Genomic DNA, 12,070 nt, shown 5'->3' on the forward strand with positions numbered 1-12,070 from the left:
CAGAATCCTGGAAAGGGGCGATGGTAGTCCCCATCTACAAAAAAGGTTGCAGGGAAACCCCGGGAAACTATCGACCTATAAGTCTGATAGACTCCACCCAAAAGATAGCTGGTAAAGCTATCCTAGGTAGGATCCTCCATTGGGTGGAGGAGAACAAAATCCTATCAGACTTTCAGGCAGGTTTCAGGGCTGGTATGGGGACTATAGAGCAGGTGTTCAGGTTGTCCCTCTTGGGGTGGAAGGTGGTGGAACTGGGCGGGGGCAGTCTTTACTTAGCCTTTATAGACTTGAAGACTGCCTTCGATCTAGTTCCCCGGGAAGAGCTTTGGAGGGTCCTTTTTGAGATGGGGTTACCACCTTACATCTTGTCCCTTCTTATAAGCCTTCATGCCCACACTTTTGCACAGGTCCGTTGGGGTAATAACGGAGAACTAACGGAAAAAATACCAGTGTCTAGGGGCGTAAGACAGGGCTGCGTCTTGGCGCCCACCCTATTCTCGTTATATCTGAATGGGGTGGTAAAACATCTCCTACAAGAACCAGCTGACGCTCCCTGTCTTGGAGGTGTCCGCATCCCAACCCTGCTTTTTGCGGACGACACGCTCCTGATCTCTAAGACCCCACAAGGACTACAGAAACTTCTAACACGATTCCAGGAGTTCTGTGCTGCAAAAGGTCTTACAATAAATGTGGACAAAACCAAATACCTAGTTCTCAATCCACCTAAAAAACTGGGCTGCTCACCTACACTTAACTCTATTCCCCTGGAGAAAGTAGCCGAATTTGACTACCTTGGCATTCGGATTACGGACAGGATGACATGGGCAAACCACATTGAAAAAATGGTCCTTAACCACCGGAGAGTAGGAGGAGCTCTCATGAGGGAATATAGGGCCTCAACTAGGAGATCGCTAACCCCAGTACTTGACATTTACAAGGCCAAAGTAGCTACTTCAGCCTTGTATGGGGCAGAACTGTGGGGTCATTGCCGCCTGGATGCCCTAGCTACTGCTGAGAGCAAGCTATTAAAATCCTTCATTGCTCTCCCCCTGAGCACACCATCAGTACCTGTGAGGATGGACACGGGATGTAAAAATATTAAAGACCAGGCCCAGCTTCGCCCGCTCCTGTTGTGGACACGGATCTGGAGGTGCGAAGAACTAAAATCCTATGCTGATGCACTGAGGGACATAATGAGCCAAGGGGGTTGGGCCAAAATTAAATGGTTAAGGGACACCAAAAAGTTGTTGGAGAACATAGGCCTAGGGGATTGTTGGCCATCCCGTTCAGCCCCCCCAAAAGAAGTTGTCAAGGCGCTTTTTTGGAATTGGATTGCTGAGCGCCTAATCGCCAGCCCAAATCACTGCAAGTCCACCGCCACCTTTTTACAAATTAAAGACAACGTGGCCTTTGAACCTTATTTGGACTTGATTACTCTCCCCTTTGATCGGGCCCTTTATTTTAAATTTAGAGTTGGTTCACTCCCGTTGGGTGCCCTGGTGTCGAAATGGGCAACAGCGGACCGCACTTCTCCCAACTGTGCATGTTGCCATACTAGGATAGAATCTATTGTGCACGTTCTATTTGAGTGCCCGGATTACGCAAGGCCTAGGAGCTTTTGGCTGAAACCACTCTGCCGTAACATGGGCACACGCAGTTACTTAGTAGCCTTGCGTATCCTAAGCACGGACACTTCCCCCTCAATAGTCTGTGGAATAGCTAAATTTTTAAAGCAGTTTTGGCATATTCGATGTAAGAGACTGTCAGTAGCTGTTTAATTCTTGTTTTAGCTAATTTATTAACGGATTTATACCCTTTTATCACTCTTAAACATTCTAAATACTTTTTACTGACTTCTTATGGCATAAACTTTTTTGTATACTGTATTGATTGTATTATGTATGTGCTTATAAGATATCTCTGAGTATCGAATAAAAGCTTATGACTGACTGACTAAATCACTCTAAGTCGGCCATTAGTCCCCAGCAGAGAGAAACATATTCCACCTACGTGAACAGGACATCTTATGTAGTCCTAGTACGTTTTATCTTGCAAATCTCCCTGTGGGATAACACATCTATAGCTAGAATTGCAGCACACCGTGCACACTGCTCCCAGGTCAGGGTCTAGCTCAGAGTCCAAAGATCTTGTTGCTTGCTCCTGAAATGAACAATGTAACATTAAATAAGGATTCACCTGACAACCCCGGCCGCGCTGCATATTTGATACATTAGTGATGACTAACTTAAGAATAATTGCCGCACCAATGAGAGACCTGGGGGGAGGTCAGTTGGCGTCCTTGGACGCACAGGCGGGACTTCCTGCTGACGCCCGTGGTGGCACCAGGGCTGGCGGTGGCAAAGCACAAGATTTGGACAGGCTGGCAGTGGTAGCACTGCTTGCACAGCAGTATTAGTGGATTAGTGGCCCAGCCGCGGCGACTGGAACCATCCGACTCACCTCGCCACCAGCCAGCGGCTGAGTATACATCACGTCCTGTGCAGCCAGGCCTGCTGATGCACTTTGTAATTATGCGGGCCGGCGTTTGTCTCAGGAGCCATGCAGCTGTGACGATGAGGCGGCCTGTAATTGTCGTTAAACAGCCAAAGTAAGTGAGTAGTGCCAGGATGAGTGAACTCTCACTTTGATTGTTGAGTTTTAATTTTCTTTTTGGAGCTAGCCGCAGCGCGCCGCGCGGGTAACAATGGACTGGTGGTGCCCGTCAAACAAATGACTTTAAGCATGGCCGTCAGCAACGTCACATAAATCAGCAGAAAGGGAGCCTAGTGCAGTAACACTAGGTCCGTGACAGCCTGCTGGTGTGATCGCTGGTGCCGCTATCTGCGGGGTTGGGCAGCTGACCTAATTTTCAGGTTTGGTTTCAATTAGTTGTTAAAAAGTTACTCATATTTGCACCAAAATTATAAAAATGTCACACATGGAAATTTTAAACATTGGCAGCTATGTCGTGGTGACCTGTCCACCACACCTATATTGCAGACAGACCGTAGCTTCAATGAAAGGCATGGTGGCATCGCATCGGTTTAAAGTCCTCCGTTTTGGTACAGATTCTCGGCTGTCCTGCAGTTCCCTTGGGGTACAAGCAGGCGTCCACTTCTGTCATTACAGCTGATCCCAGCAAAAAGACCGAAGTGGATGCCTGCTTGTGCCCCGGGGAGACTGACATAAAAAAAACAAGCGCCCACGCTTCGCGCTGGCAGCAGGGGGGAGGGAGAGAGGAGGGGGCCTGCGCGATTCTCTTGCGGGAGCGAGCCAGGGGCACCATGTGTTTGTAAGTTAGTTACAAACATATGTTGCCAAACCTCGCTCCCGCAAGGGAATCGCCGTACGTGCACGCATTGCCATTGAAGGCAATGGAAAGCGTGCACGTTTTAGCCTGAAGAAGTCAATCAGTGGCTATAGGTCTCTTTCCTATGCAGCGCATGCGCGCTGCGTAGGCCAGACCTAAAAAGGTGCCCCCGCTAACACACACACCTGCTTTGGGCCTTGATGTGTAGGTATCTTTCTAGACAGTCTTGTGATGCATAATATTTTGCCTTTGAGTCAAGGAGGGCAGAGAGATAATAATTTGTAGGATTTGCCTTGTCCCCAGTTTTATGAATAGGATTTATTATGGATTATTATTTACTATGTCTCTACCAGATAATGCGTTACCAAAGGTAAGTAACTTGTTCATTGTGCCGACCTTTGGAATCATTAGCACCTTAAAAAGACAGCTAACACATAAAACCAGAACCATATTAATGCATTTGTCTTAAAATCAGAGCTTTACTTACAAAGCTTTATGTAACCTAATTGTCCATTGTTTTATTTTCCAATGGTACTGTTCTAATTACAGTCCCAAAAAGTTTTTCCTGTTTTTCAGGAATGGAAGGCCTCCCGAGGTTGCATGTTACAATATTGTGCACAAAAAGTTCATTTTACCGAATTATCGTAGTCAGAATATTGACTACCACGATATTGTGAATGCAAGTACATAAAGGTAACCATTGTTTTACTATTCTTATACCCACATCTATGTAACCTGAAGGTATACATATGGTGCCAACCTAAATGTATGTTGAGCAAAGAAAATCTGACTTTACCCATATACCCTGACTTTTATGACAGTGAGGAATTTATTATTTTAAGTTTTGATATTTTTCTAGGATGATATTTAAATCATTCTGGTAGAATACTCTGTCCCCTGCCTTGAAAATAAATGCACCTGTAAATACAATTCTTTCTTTTAGTGTGGCTGGTATATGTACCTACCAAAAGACTTACAAGCAACTTTTGCTTTCTAGGAGTGTGAAGATGATCCATGCTGTGAAAGTAGTTGCACATTTAAACACAAGGCAAAGTGTTCCACAGGGGAATGCTGTAAGAACTGCCAGGTAACATTTATTTTGAACAACACACCATGGCCAGAGCTAGAAAAGTTTGATGGCGACGCATTTTAATGGTGAATGTCATCTATTTTTCTGTTGTGCCTTTTCTTTATTTTCCTGTCATTGCCTTTTCTTCTAAATAAGTCTGCAATTTAGATCAACATTGGCTGGGGGATATACTATTCACAATGGAAAGTGTTATTAGAAAGTTCAGATTTCACCCCACGCTGGGTTAAGTTGCAGAGGTTTGACCTTGGCGCATCTGTTTGTGGTCTATCATTGAACACTTGCAGCAACTAAATTATCTTACCTCTATGAATGATACCATTGAATGTGCAGCAACTTACGGTGCCATGGCTATTGGGAAGAAAATGTACATGAACAGTGGTGTGTAGCACATGGTCTAAGTTTAGTATGTATAATTTATTGTGTTTAGTACTTATATGCAGCTAAATATCAGGGATTCCTCAGATGCTTTACCACTTGAGTTGAGGCATCCATCTTACTCTGTAAAGCCATTTAAAAAGCTTTTTTATTTTATCGTTACTGACCACCACCGAGGTCTACGAGCAACGTTTTAATTAAACACACAATCAATACCTGAATAATACAGACCATCATATAAAACCTCCATCGTATAAAATTTAAAAATAAACTTGTAAAACCTATAATAAAAAATGGGTAAAAAACATTGAAAGAATTGTAATGATCGTATTTTACCCCTGAAAGAAGCTGCAGGATTCGTTGTGTGGTTGGAGATATCTTTAATAATTATAATACACAATAACTGGAAGAGCGCCGGGCATCTAAGCTCCGATGCGCTCCGTGCCGCTCTGTCCCGTACTCTCAATGGCGCGGACCCCGCTCGCGCATGCGCACATCTCACGCGTTCTAGTTCGTACGTGCTGCGGCATCCGCACGCTACGAACTAGAACGCCAACACTACATATCTTCTCTTTTTTATACAATAATGAAATGTGAAAAGAGTCCAATAGTCCTCTCATTCAAAGTCTCTGAGATGTGCAGGTCTAACAACAACTCTGCCAGCACGCGTTCGTCTTACCGGAGTGGAAGTTTCTGGAGTACCGGGCAAGGGGCTCGCTACCTCCTCTCTCCGAGGACTCCGTTCATTTCTCTGGGGCGTCATCTCCTTTCCTGCTGTTGCCTCCTCCGCACTCGGCCTTTCTCGGTCTTCTCTTTCTACGTGCACTCCTTCCTCTCCTAGATCTTCACTCTCTGCTGTCCTTCCTGCTGCATCACTCCACCGTCTCTGATCTTGCAGTTCACTTTCCTTTTCCGCTGGCCACTGTACAATTTTATTGATCTTCGCCATGCGATCATGGGACCACACTCTGCCGTCACTGAGTAGCGCTGCTCTATCATATACTTCTTCTACTTGCAGGGGGGGGGGGCTGTACTTGCTTTCTCCTTTCTTTCTAAGTACAGCTTGCTTTACTCTCACCCACTCCCCTCTTTCTAGCGCTGTTTCAGTTACATTTCTTCTCCCATTGTAATGTTCGGTGTACACTTTCTGGGCTTTCTCCAGATTGTGCTGGACCACGGCTTGGGACCACTTACTGGTGATGGTTTTTTCTCTCCACACTACATTGTCTTTTGTAAACGGGTGTCTGCCTCTTAAGATTTGGAAGGGGCTGTACCCCGTCGCCGAGGGCGTGATCCTGTATGCCCACAGCATTCTCTTGATTTCCGCTTCCCAGTCTTTGCCTTGATTGAATCTTTCCACCTCTCCGTTGCTTGCAGGATGATACACCGAGGTGCGCTTACATTTGATACCATTTCTCTCCATGTACCGCTGCCACTTATCCGATGTAAATTGCGGGCCGTTGTCTGTCAAAATGGTTCGAGGGATTCCTTCTCTCAAAAACACTGAGGTGAGGAATTCGATCACAACATCAGAGTCCATAGTTTCTTCCACCTTCACTTCCGGCCACTTGGAGTATTTGTCAACCAACACACATAATTATTTTGCAGTACCTTGGTGGTCCAACACTGGCCCTAGGATGTCAACTGCGACTTCTTCCCAGGGGTTGTAGGTCAGCTCGAATCTTCCCAACGCTGGTCTCAACGGTTTGAGTACTTTGTCTGCACATTAGCACTGGATGCAGTCTCTCACGTGCCTCTTCACCTGGACGTCCATTCCTTGCCACCATTACATTTGTTTCACTCTTGATTTGGTCTTCACAACACCAAGATGACCTTTGTGCAGGTGATTCAGGAGGGTGGAGATCAATTTCTCTGGAGGCACCACCTTGTCACCGCGATGTAAGAAGATGCCTGAATCGCTCATTGACAACTCCTCTCGCACTTCATAAAATTTCCTGAGTGCCTCTCTCAGTCTTTTCTTGTCCAGCCACCCTTTGATGAGGTAGTTCTTGACCTCCTGGATGTCATTGTTCTCTTCATACGCCAGTGCCCACTCTTGTTTGCTGATGGCTCTTTCTGTGTCCTCCATCACCGCCACCATCTCTTCGTTTTCTGCCACGTGGATGGGCGCATCTTCCATGGCTGAGGCCGTGCTCAGATAATCAGCTACCTTGTTGCGCGTACCTGGAATGTACAGTACGTCATACGTGTACTCCAGCAGTTTAAGAGTCATTTTGGCTATGCACGGGGTGGCTGTGGCATGCCCACTTGAGGTGAGCACCTTGACTAGAGGTTTGTGGTCAGTCTGCAAACGGAACCTCGTGCCCCACAGGAACTGCCTAAACTTTCCCATGGCCCATGTGGCAGCCAGCATTTCCTTCTCAATCACACTGAACTTTTGTTCTGTGGGTGACAGTGCCCTGGAGGCAAAGCTAAGGGTTTCTACCGTGTTGTCTTCACGTTCTTGCGCAAGGACCGCTCCTCAGCCTCTCTCGCTGGCATCAGTGGTCAGGATCGTTTTCCCTGTGGGGTCATATCCATGCAAAGGCACCGCCTGGCTGATGTTTCTCTTCAACTCATCAAACTCTCCCTGCGCTTCGTCATCTCAGAGGAACGCTGTTTTGTCTCTTATTAGCTGTCTCAATTTGTATGTTTTGTGGCAAAATGCTGGACAAACTTGCTATAGTACTCGGCCATCCCCAGAATTGACCGCACTTCGTTTGTGGAGACTGGAGCCCTGGCATCACAGATGGCTTTCACATTCTCACTTTTGGGAGTGATCCCATGTCCACCTATTTCGTGTCCCAGGTAGGTGACGGACGTCATCCCTAACCTGAATTTCTCCCATTCAGCCGTGAGACCCTTCTCCTGCAGCACACTTAGTACATTGTTCAGTTTATTGTCATGATCTTCACGATCAGTTCCCATTACTAATATGTCATCTTGGAAATACTGGATGCCTGCCATGTCCTTGAATAGACGGTGAATTAGCTTTTGAAACACCGCCACAGCTGACGCCAATCCGAAGGGCATCCTGCGGAATTGATAGCATCCGTATGGCGTTATAAAGGACGTGAGTTTCCTGCTAGAAGGATGCAAGTCAATTTGATGATAGGCGGACGTGAGGTCTACCGTTGAGAACCACTTCACTCCTCTCGTTTTTGCAAACATTTCCTCAATACGGGGCAGTGGGAACTTCTCAACTATCAGGCACTTGTTCAGCTCGCGGAGGTCCACACATAAGCGTACCTTGCCATTCGGTTTGCTGGCTACCACTAGGGGGGCCAGCCATTCTGAGCTGTCGATGGGTTTGATTATTCCCTGTTCCTCCAGCATGCGCAGTTTTTGTTGCACTGCTTCTCTTACCGCTATGGGCACATTTCGGACTTTGTTGGATACCGGCTGGGAGTTCTCCTTTAGTATGATTTTGTGCATGAATTTCTCCAGCTTCCCAACCGTACCTCCGAACACTTTGGGAAAGTTCCGTTTTACTCTCTCCAGGTCCGGCCAATTGTCGCTGTCCGTCAACAGCACTTGCTCTTTGCCTCCTGGGTCTAGTTCCCTAGGTCCCCTTGATCTCTCCATCCCAATACTGAGGGGCCTTTCTCCGCCACGTACAGTTTGCATGTCGCGGTCCTTCCTCTGAATTCGAATTTCAGGCTCCTGTATCCTACCATGGGGATCAGGTTGTTTGTGTACGAGATTGGCCTTATGTCCGGTGGCTCTAGTTTGGGACCCAGGTGGGGCATGAATTCTTCCTCCCACACTGACCGTTGAACAATGGTGTATGGGGATCCGGAGTCTATTGCAATCCTGATCTTCACTCCCCCTATCAGCATGTCCGCAATTGGTTTATCGGAGCGTGTGATGTCTATGCCCAACACCTGTTATTCGATGCATAGTACCCGGTCATCTTCGTCTATTTCCTCGTACTCTTCATCTGCTGGCTGCGATTGTGCTATGTATTTTACCACCGACTTCTTCTCCTTCCTGCGGCAAACCTTCTCATAATGTCCTATCAGCCCGCAGAACATGCATTTGGCACGGAATGCTGGGCAGTGTCTGTCTTGGGCTGTGTGTGAAGTGCTGCCACACCTGTAGCACATGGACCTGTTGTCGGAGATTGGCTTCCTCGCGTGGCTTGGCTTTCCCGCCCATTTGTTGGTTCCTCTACCGTCCCTGGGCGTCATTTTGTGTCTCCCGGAGGGCTCGGCGTCGTCCACTTTGTTGACCATGATCCTCTGTGCATTTTCCTTTTTTGCTGCCTCGGCACAACGCTTCGAAAGCTCTGCTTTCTTTACCATCGCGATCACCTCCTTTAGCGTCGCTTCACCGTGCGCCCACAACTTGTCCTTCACAGCCCTATTGGTGGTGTGCATCACGATTTGGTCTTTGATAAAATCGTCCTGTAAAGCTCCATACTTGCACCTGACCGCCAGTCTACGTAAGGCCGCGACGTAGTCATCTATGGACTCCCCTTCGCTCTGTTTCCTCTGTTGAAAGTTGAAGCGATCAATGGAGACACTAACTGCCGGGCTGTAGTGGGTGTCTAAGTCCTCCAGGGCATGCTTAAAGACATCTACGTCTGCCGCTTGTCGAGTTGCGGGTACTATGTTCGTGAATACTCTTATCCCTTCAGGGCCCAAGTTGTGTAGGAGTATCCATTTTCTCCTCGCACTAGAGAATTCCTCTCCGCTTTCATCTTCCAAAGCTTCTAGGTAATTCTTGAAATACTCCCTCCAGTCCTCCCATTACATTTGGGGTTCACCTGGCTTGGGCAGAAACGGAATCGGCGCTGTGAGTGAGGAAGCCTGATTGCTCATCTTGGGTTGTTCTTCCTCTTTGCCCCCTCGGTTTGTGGGGCTGCCTGGCGCACTAGCGTCTCCTCCCTGGTTCCTGGGGCTGCCTGGCGCGCTGGCGTTTCTTTCTTGCGACGTGCTGATGCGGGGTTCTCTTCCACCCCCTTCACCCCGTCCACTTTGTTCAGCCAGGGCCTAGCTGTGGTACTGCCCCTCTCCTACCGTGTTCCAGTGCATGAAATGGCGCAGTTTGGATCTTGGGTCTGTTGTGAACACTGCTCCCTTGCTTCTTTTTCTATGTGCTTGCCACTGCCGCGCTCTTCCAGTGCTTTTCTGGCGTCTGTGTCCACCAGTGTGGGTGGCAGTTTGGATATCTCAGCACCCACCAGGTTCCTCTTGCACCTCCACACACTGAAGAAGTTCTGCTCTCCTCCTTTTTTCTCAGGGGTAGGTGTGTGGGAGGTCCCACTCCCCGTCGCCACTGTAATGATTGTATTTTACCCCTGAAAGAAGCTGCAGGATTCGTTGTGTGGCTGGAGATATCTTTATTAATTATAATACACAATAACTGGAAGAGCGCCGGGCGTCTAAGCTCCGATGCGCTCCGTGCCTCTCTGTCCCGTACTCTCAATGGCGCGAACCCCGCACGCGCACGCACACATCTCACGCTTTCTAGTTCGTACGTTCTGCGTCATCCGCACGCTACGAACTAGAACGCCAACACTACAAGAATTCACTTTAAAATGGGTAAATTCATTTGGTGGGCTTTTTTTCCACAACAAACTTTATGAAGTATAGTGCCACAGCTAGTCCTGGAAGGGCTGCATAAGAGAGCAAATACACATGTAAGCCCTACCATGACATTTTGTCTGAGAATTAGAAAATAAAACAGTTCAACATAGTGCGTTATAATCCATATGTGTGTCCCTCCCCCACTTCCTCCTACAGCCCTCATCATGTCTAATTAGTGGTGTGTGCGCTGTTGTGCATCATGACCGTATGTTCTGATCTCCACCTCTACAGAATCAGTCATCATTGTCGGGGGCTCCAGAGTCAGACCACTGGAGTCCGCCCATCGCTGCCAAATTTTCTTGTGTTTCTGGGGCCATCCCCAGGCACCAAAGACTGATATTTCAAGACCCATGCAGAAGTCTCCTCTCTTCCAGAAACCCAGTAGGGGTCGGGTATCTAGCTTCCACAGTCTGGCTATGTTCCTTTTGGCAATTGTGAGACCTAGAAATAAGAGGTGGCAATTATATTTGTTGCCCTGTATTCCGTCCGTGTTATGCAATAACGTCAGCTTGGGGGACCTGGGAAGATTTCACCCTAGAACCTCGGCCAAACATGTGATAATGCCTCCCCAGAACCTGTCCAGGACCGTAAAGGTCAATACTGTGTGTCAGAAGGTGTCCACTGTATTACCACATCGAAGGAATAAGAGAGATGCCACAAAACCTGCCCTCCAGAGCCTGTATCTAGTACAGTAAACCCTATGTAGTAACTTGAATTGTATTTAACGTAAGCGAGACAAAATTGCCCCCCCTTGGATTCTCCAGTGCCTCGGACCAATCGTCATTATCTACCAGGCTGTCCTAAGGGCCTCAAAGGAGGTAGTATTATTTGTAATAAGTGATTGATAAATCGTTGAGATTTTGTGGTCCCCTATATCACCCATCAGTAGTTTACCTTCCTGCGGATTAAACTCAGGGAGAAATGTGAGGTGATTTACGTAAGGCATGATAGCATGCCGTAATTGGAGGTATTTATAAAACTGACCTCGGGCATGGAAAAATCTGATTGTAGTTCCTGGGAGGATTTTAGGGTGTGACCATGCATAACATCTCCCAAGTAGAAGATACCAATCCGATCCCAACTGCAAAATCCCTAGAGAGTGGCCAAATAGGGAAAAAGCCTATTATGCCACAGCAGAGTCTCCCGTGTAAGGCAACTCAACCATCCCATCCTATGAAGGGACTGACGCCAAGTCGCAATCACAGCTCTGGTGGCTGGAGGAAGATCCTGGACATCCGACCCGCCATACAGGTATGGGTATAGAGTATGGTCCCCCAGTAGCCAGTGCTCAACCAAGTATGCAGGGTCATCATTGGATCACTACCACTACTCATTCAACACTAAAAGGTGGTCCCCCGCATTTTTGGTAGGACTGAATATCTGCTGCTGCAATGCCACTGCAATAGGTAGGTTGGAAATGGGCTCACAGGGGCACCATGGATAAACACCCCTCCCCCCAAACTGCCCCAGAACTGCGTTCATCCATCTGAACTTTTTTTTTTTTAAACAAACTTTATTAATTTCCTTCGCTCCACATAGCTTCAATTTACAGGGGATCGTATACATCACATTAAATTATCATGTTTCAGCAGTCACTTGTGCCCGTGCAGACCATCACCCCCCATCATAGTTGCTCATCCAGCTCATCGCCCTCCCTGTCGTGAGAACGATAGTCCAGCAATTCGCGAGACCTCCCTCGCCCGG

The 12,070-nt window shown here is 47.5% G+C and overlaps 1 protein-coding gene across 3 annotated transcripts in view; it reads left to right on the forward strand.

Annotated features, from left to right (window-relative positions):
* Positions 1 to 12,070, forward strand: part of LOC144791046 (disintegrin and metalloproteinase domain-containing protein 9-like) — a 1,785,694-nt gene that overhangs the window by 883,898 nt on the left and 889,726 nt on the right. For all 3 annotated transcript variants that reach the window (XR_013602283.1, XM_078665681.1, XM_078665682.1), the window contains exon 13: positions 4,308 to 4,397. Coding sequence is in view for 2 of the 3 variants with exons in the window: in XM_078665681.1 (XP_078521807.1) it covers positions 4,308 to 4,397 (90 nt within the window). In the remaining variant the exon portion in view is untranslated. The remainder of the gene's footprint in view (positions 1 to 4,307; positions 4,398 to 12,070) is intronic.

Source organism: Lissotriton helveticus, chromosome 11 (assembly GCF_964261635.1).
Source record: "Lissotriton helveticus chromosome 11, aLisHel1.1, whole genome shotgun sequence".
NCBI classification, from domain to species: domain Eukaryota; kingdom Metazoa; phylum Chordata; class Amphibia; order Caudata; family Salamandridae; genus Lissotriton; species Lissotriton helveticus.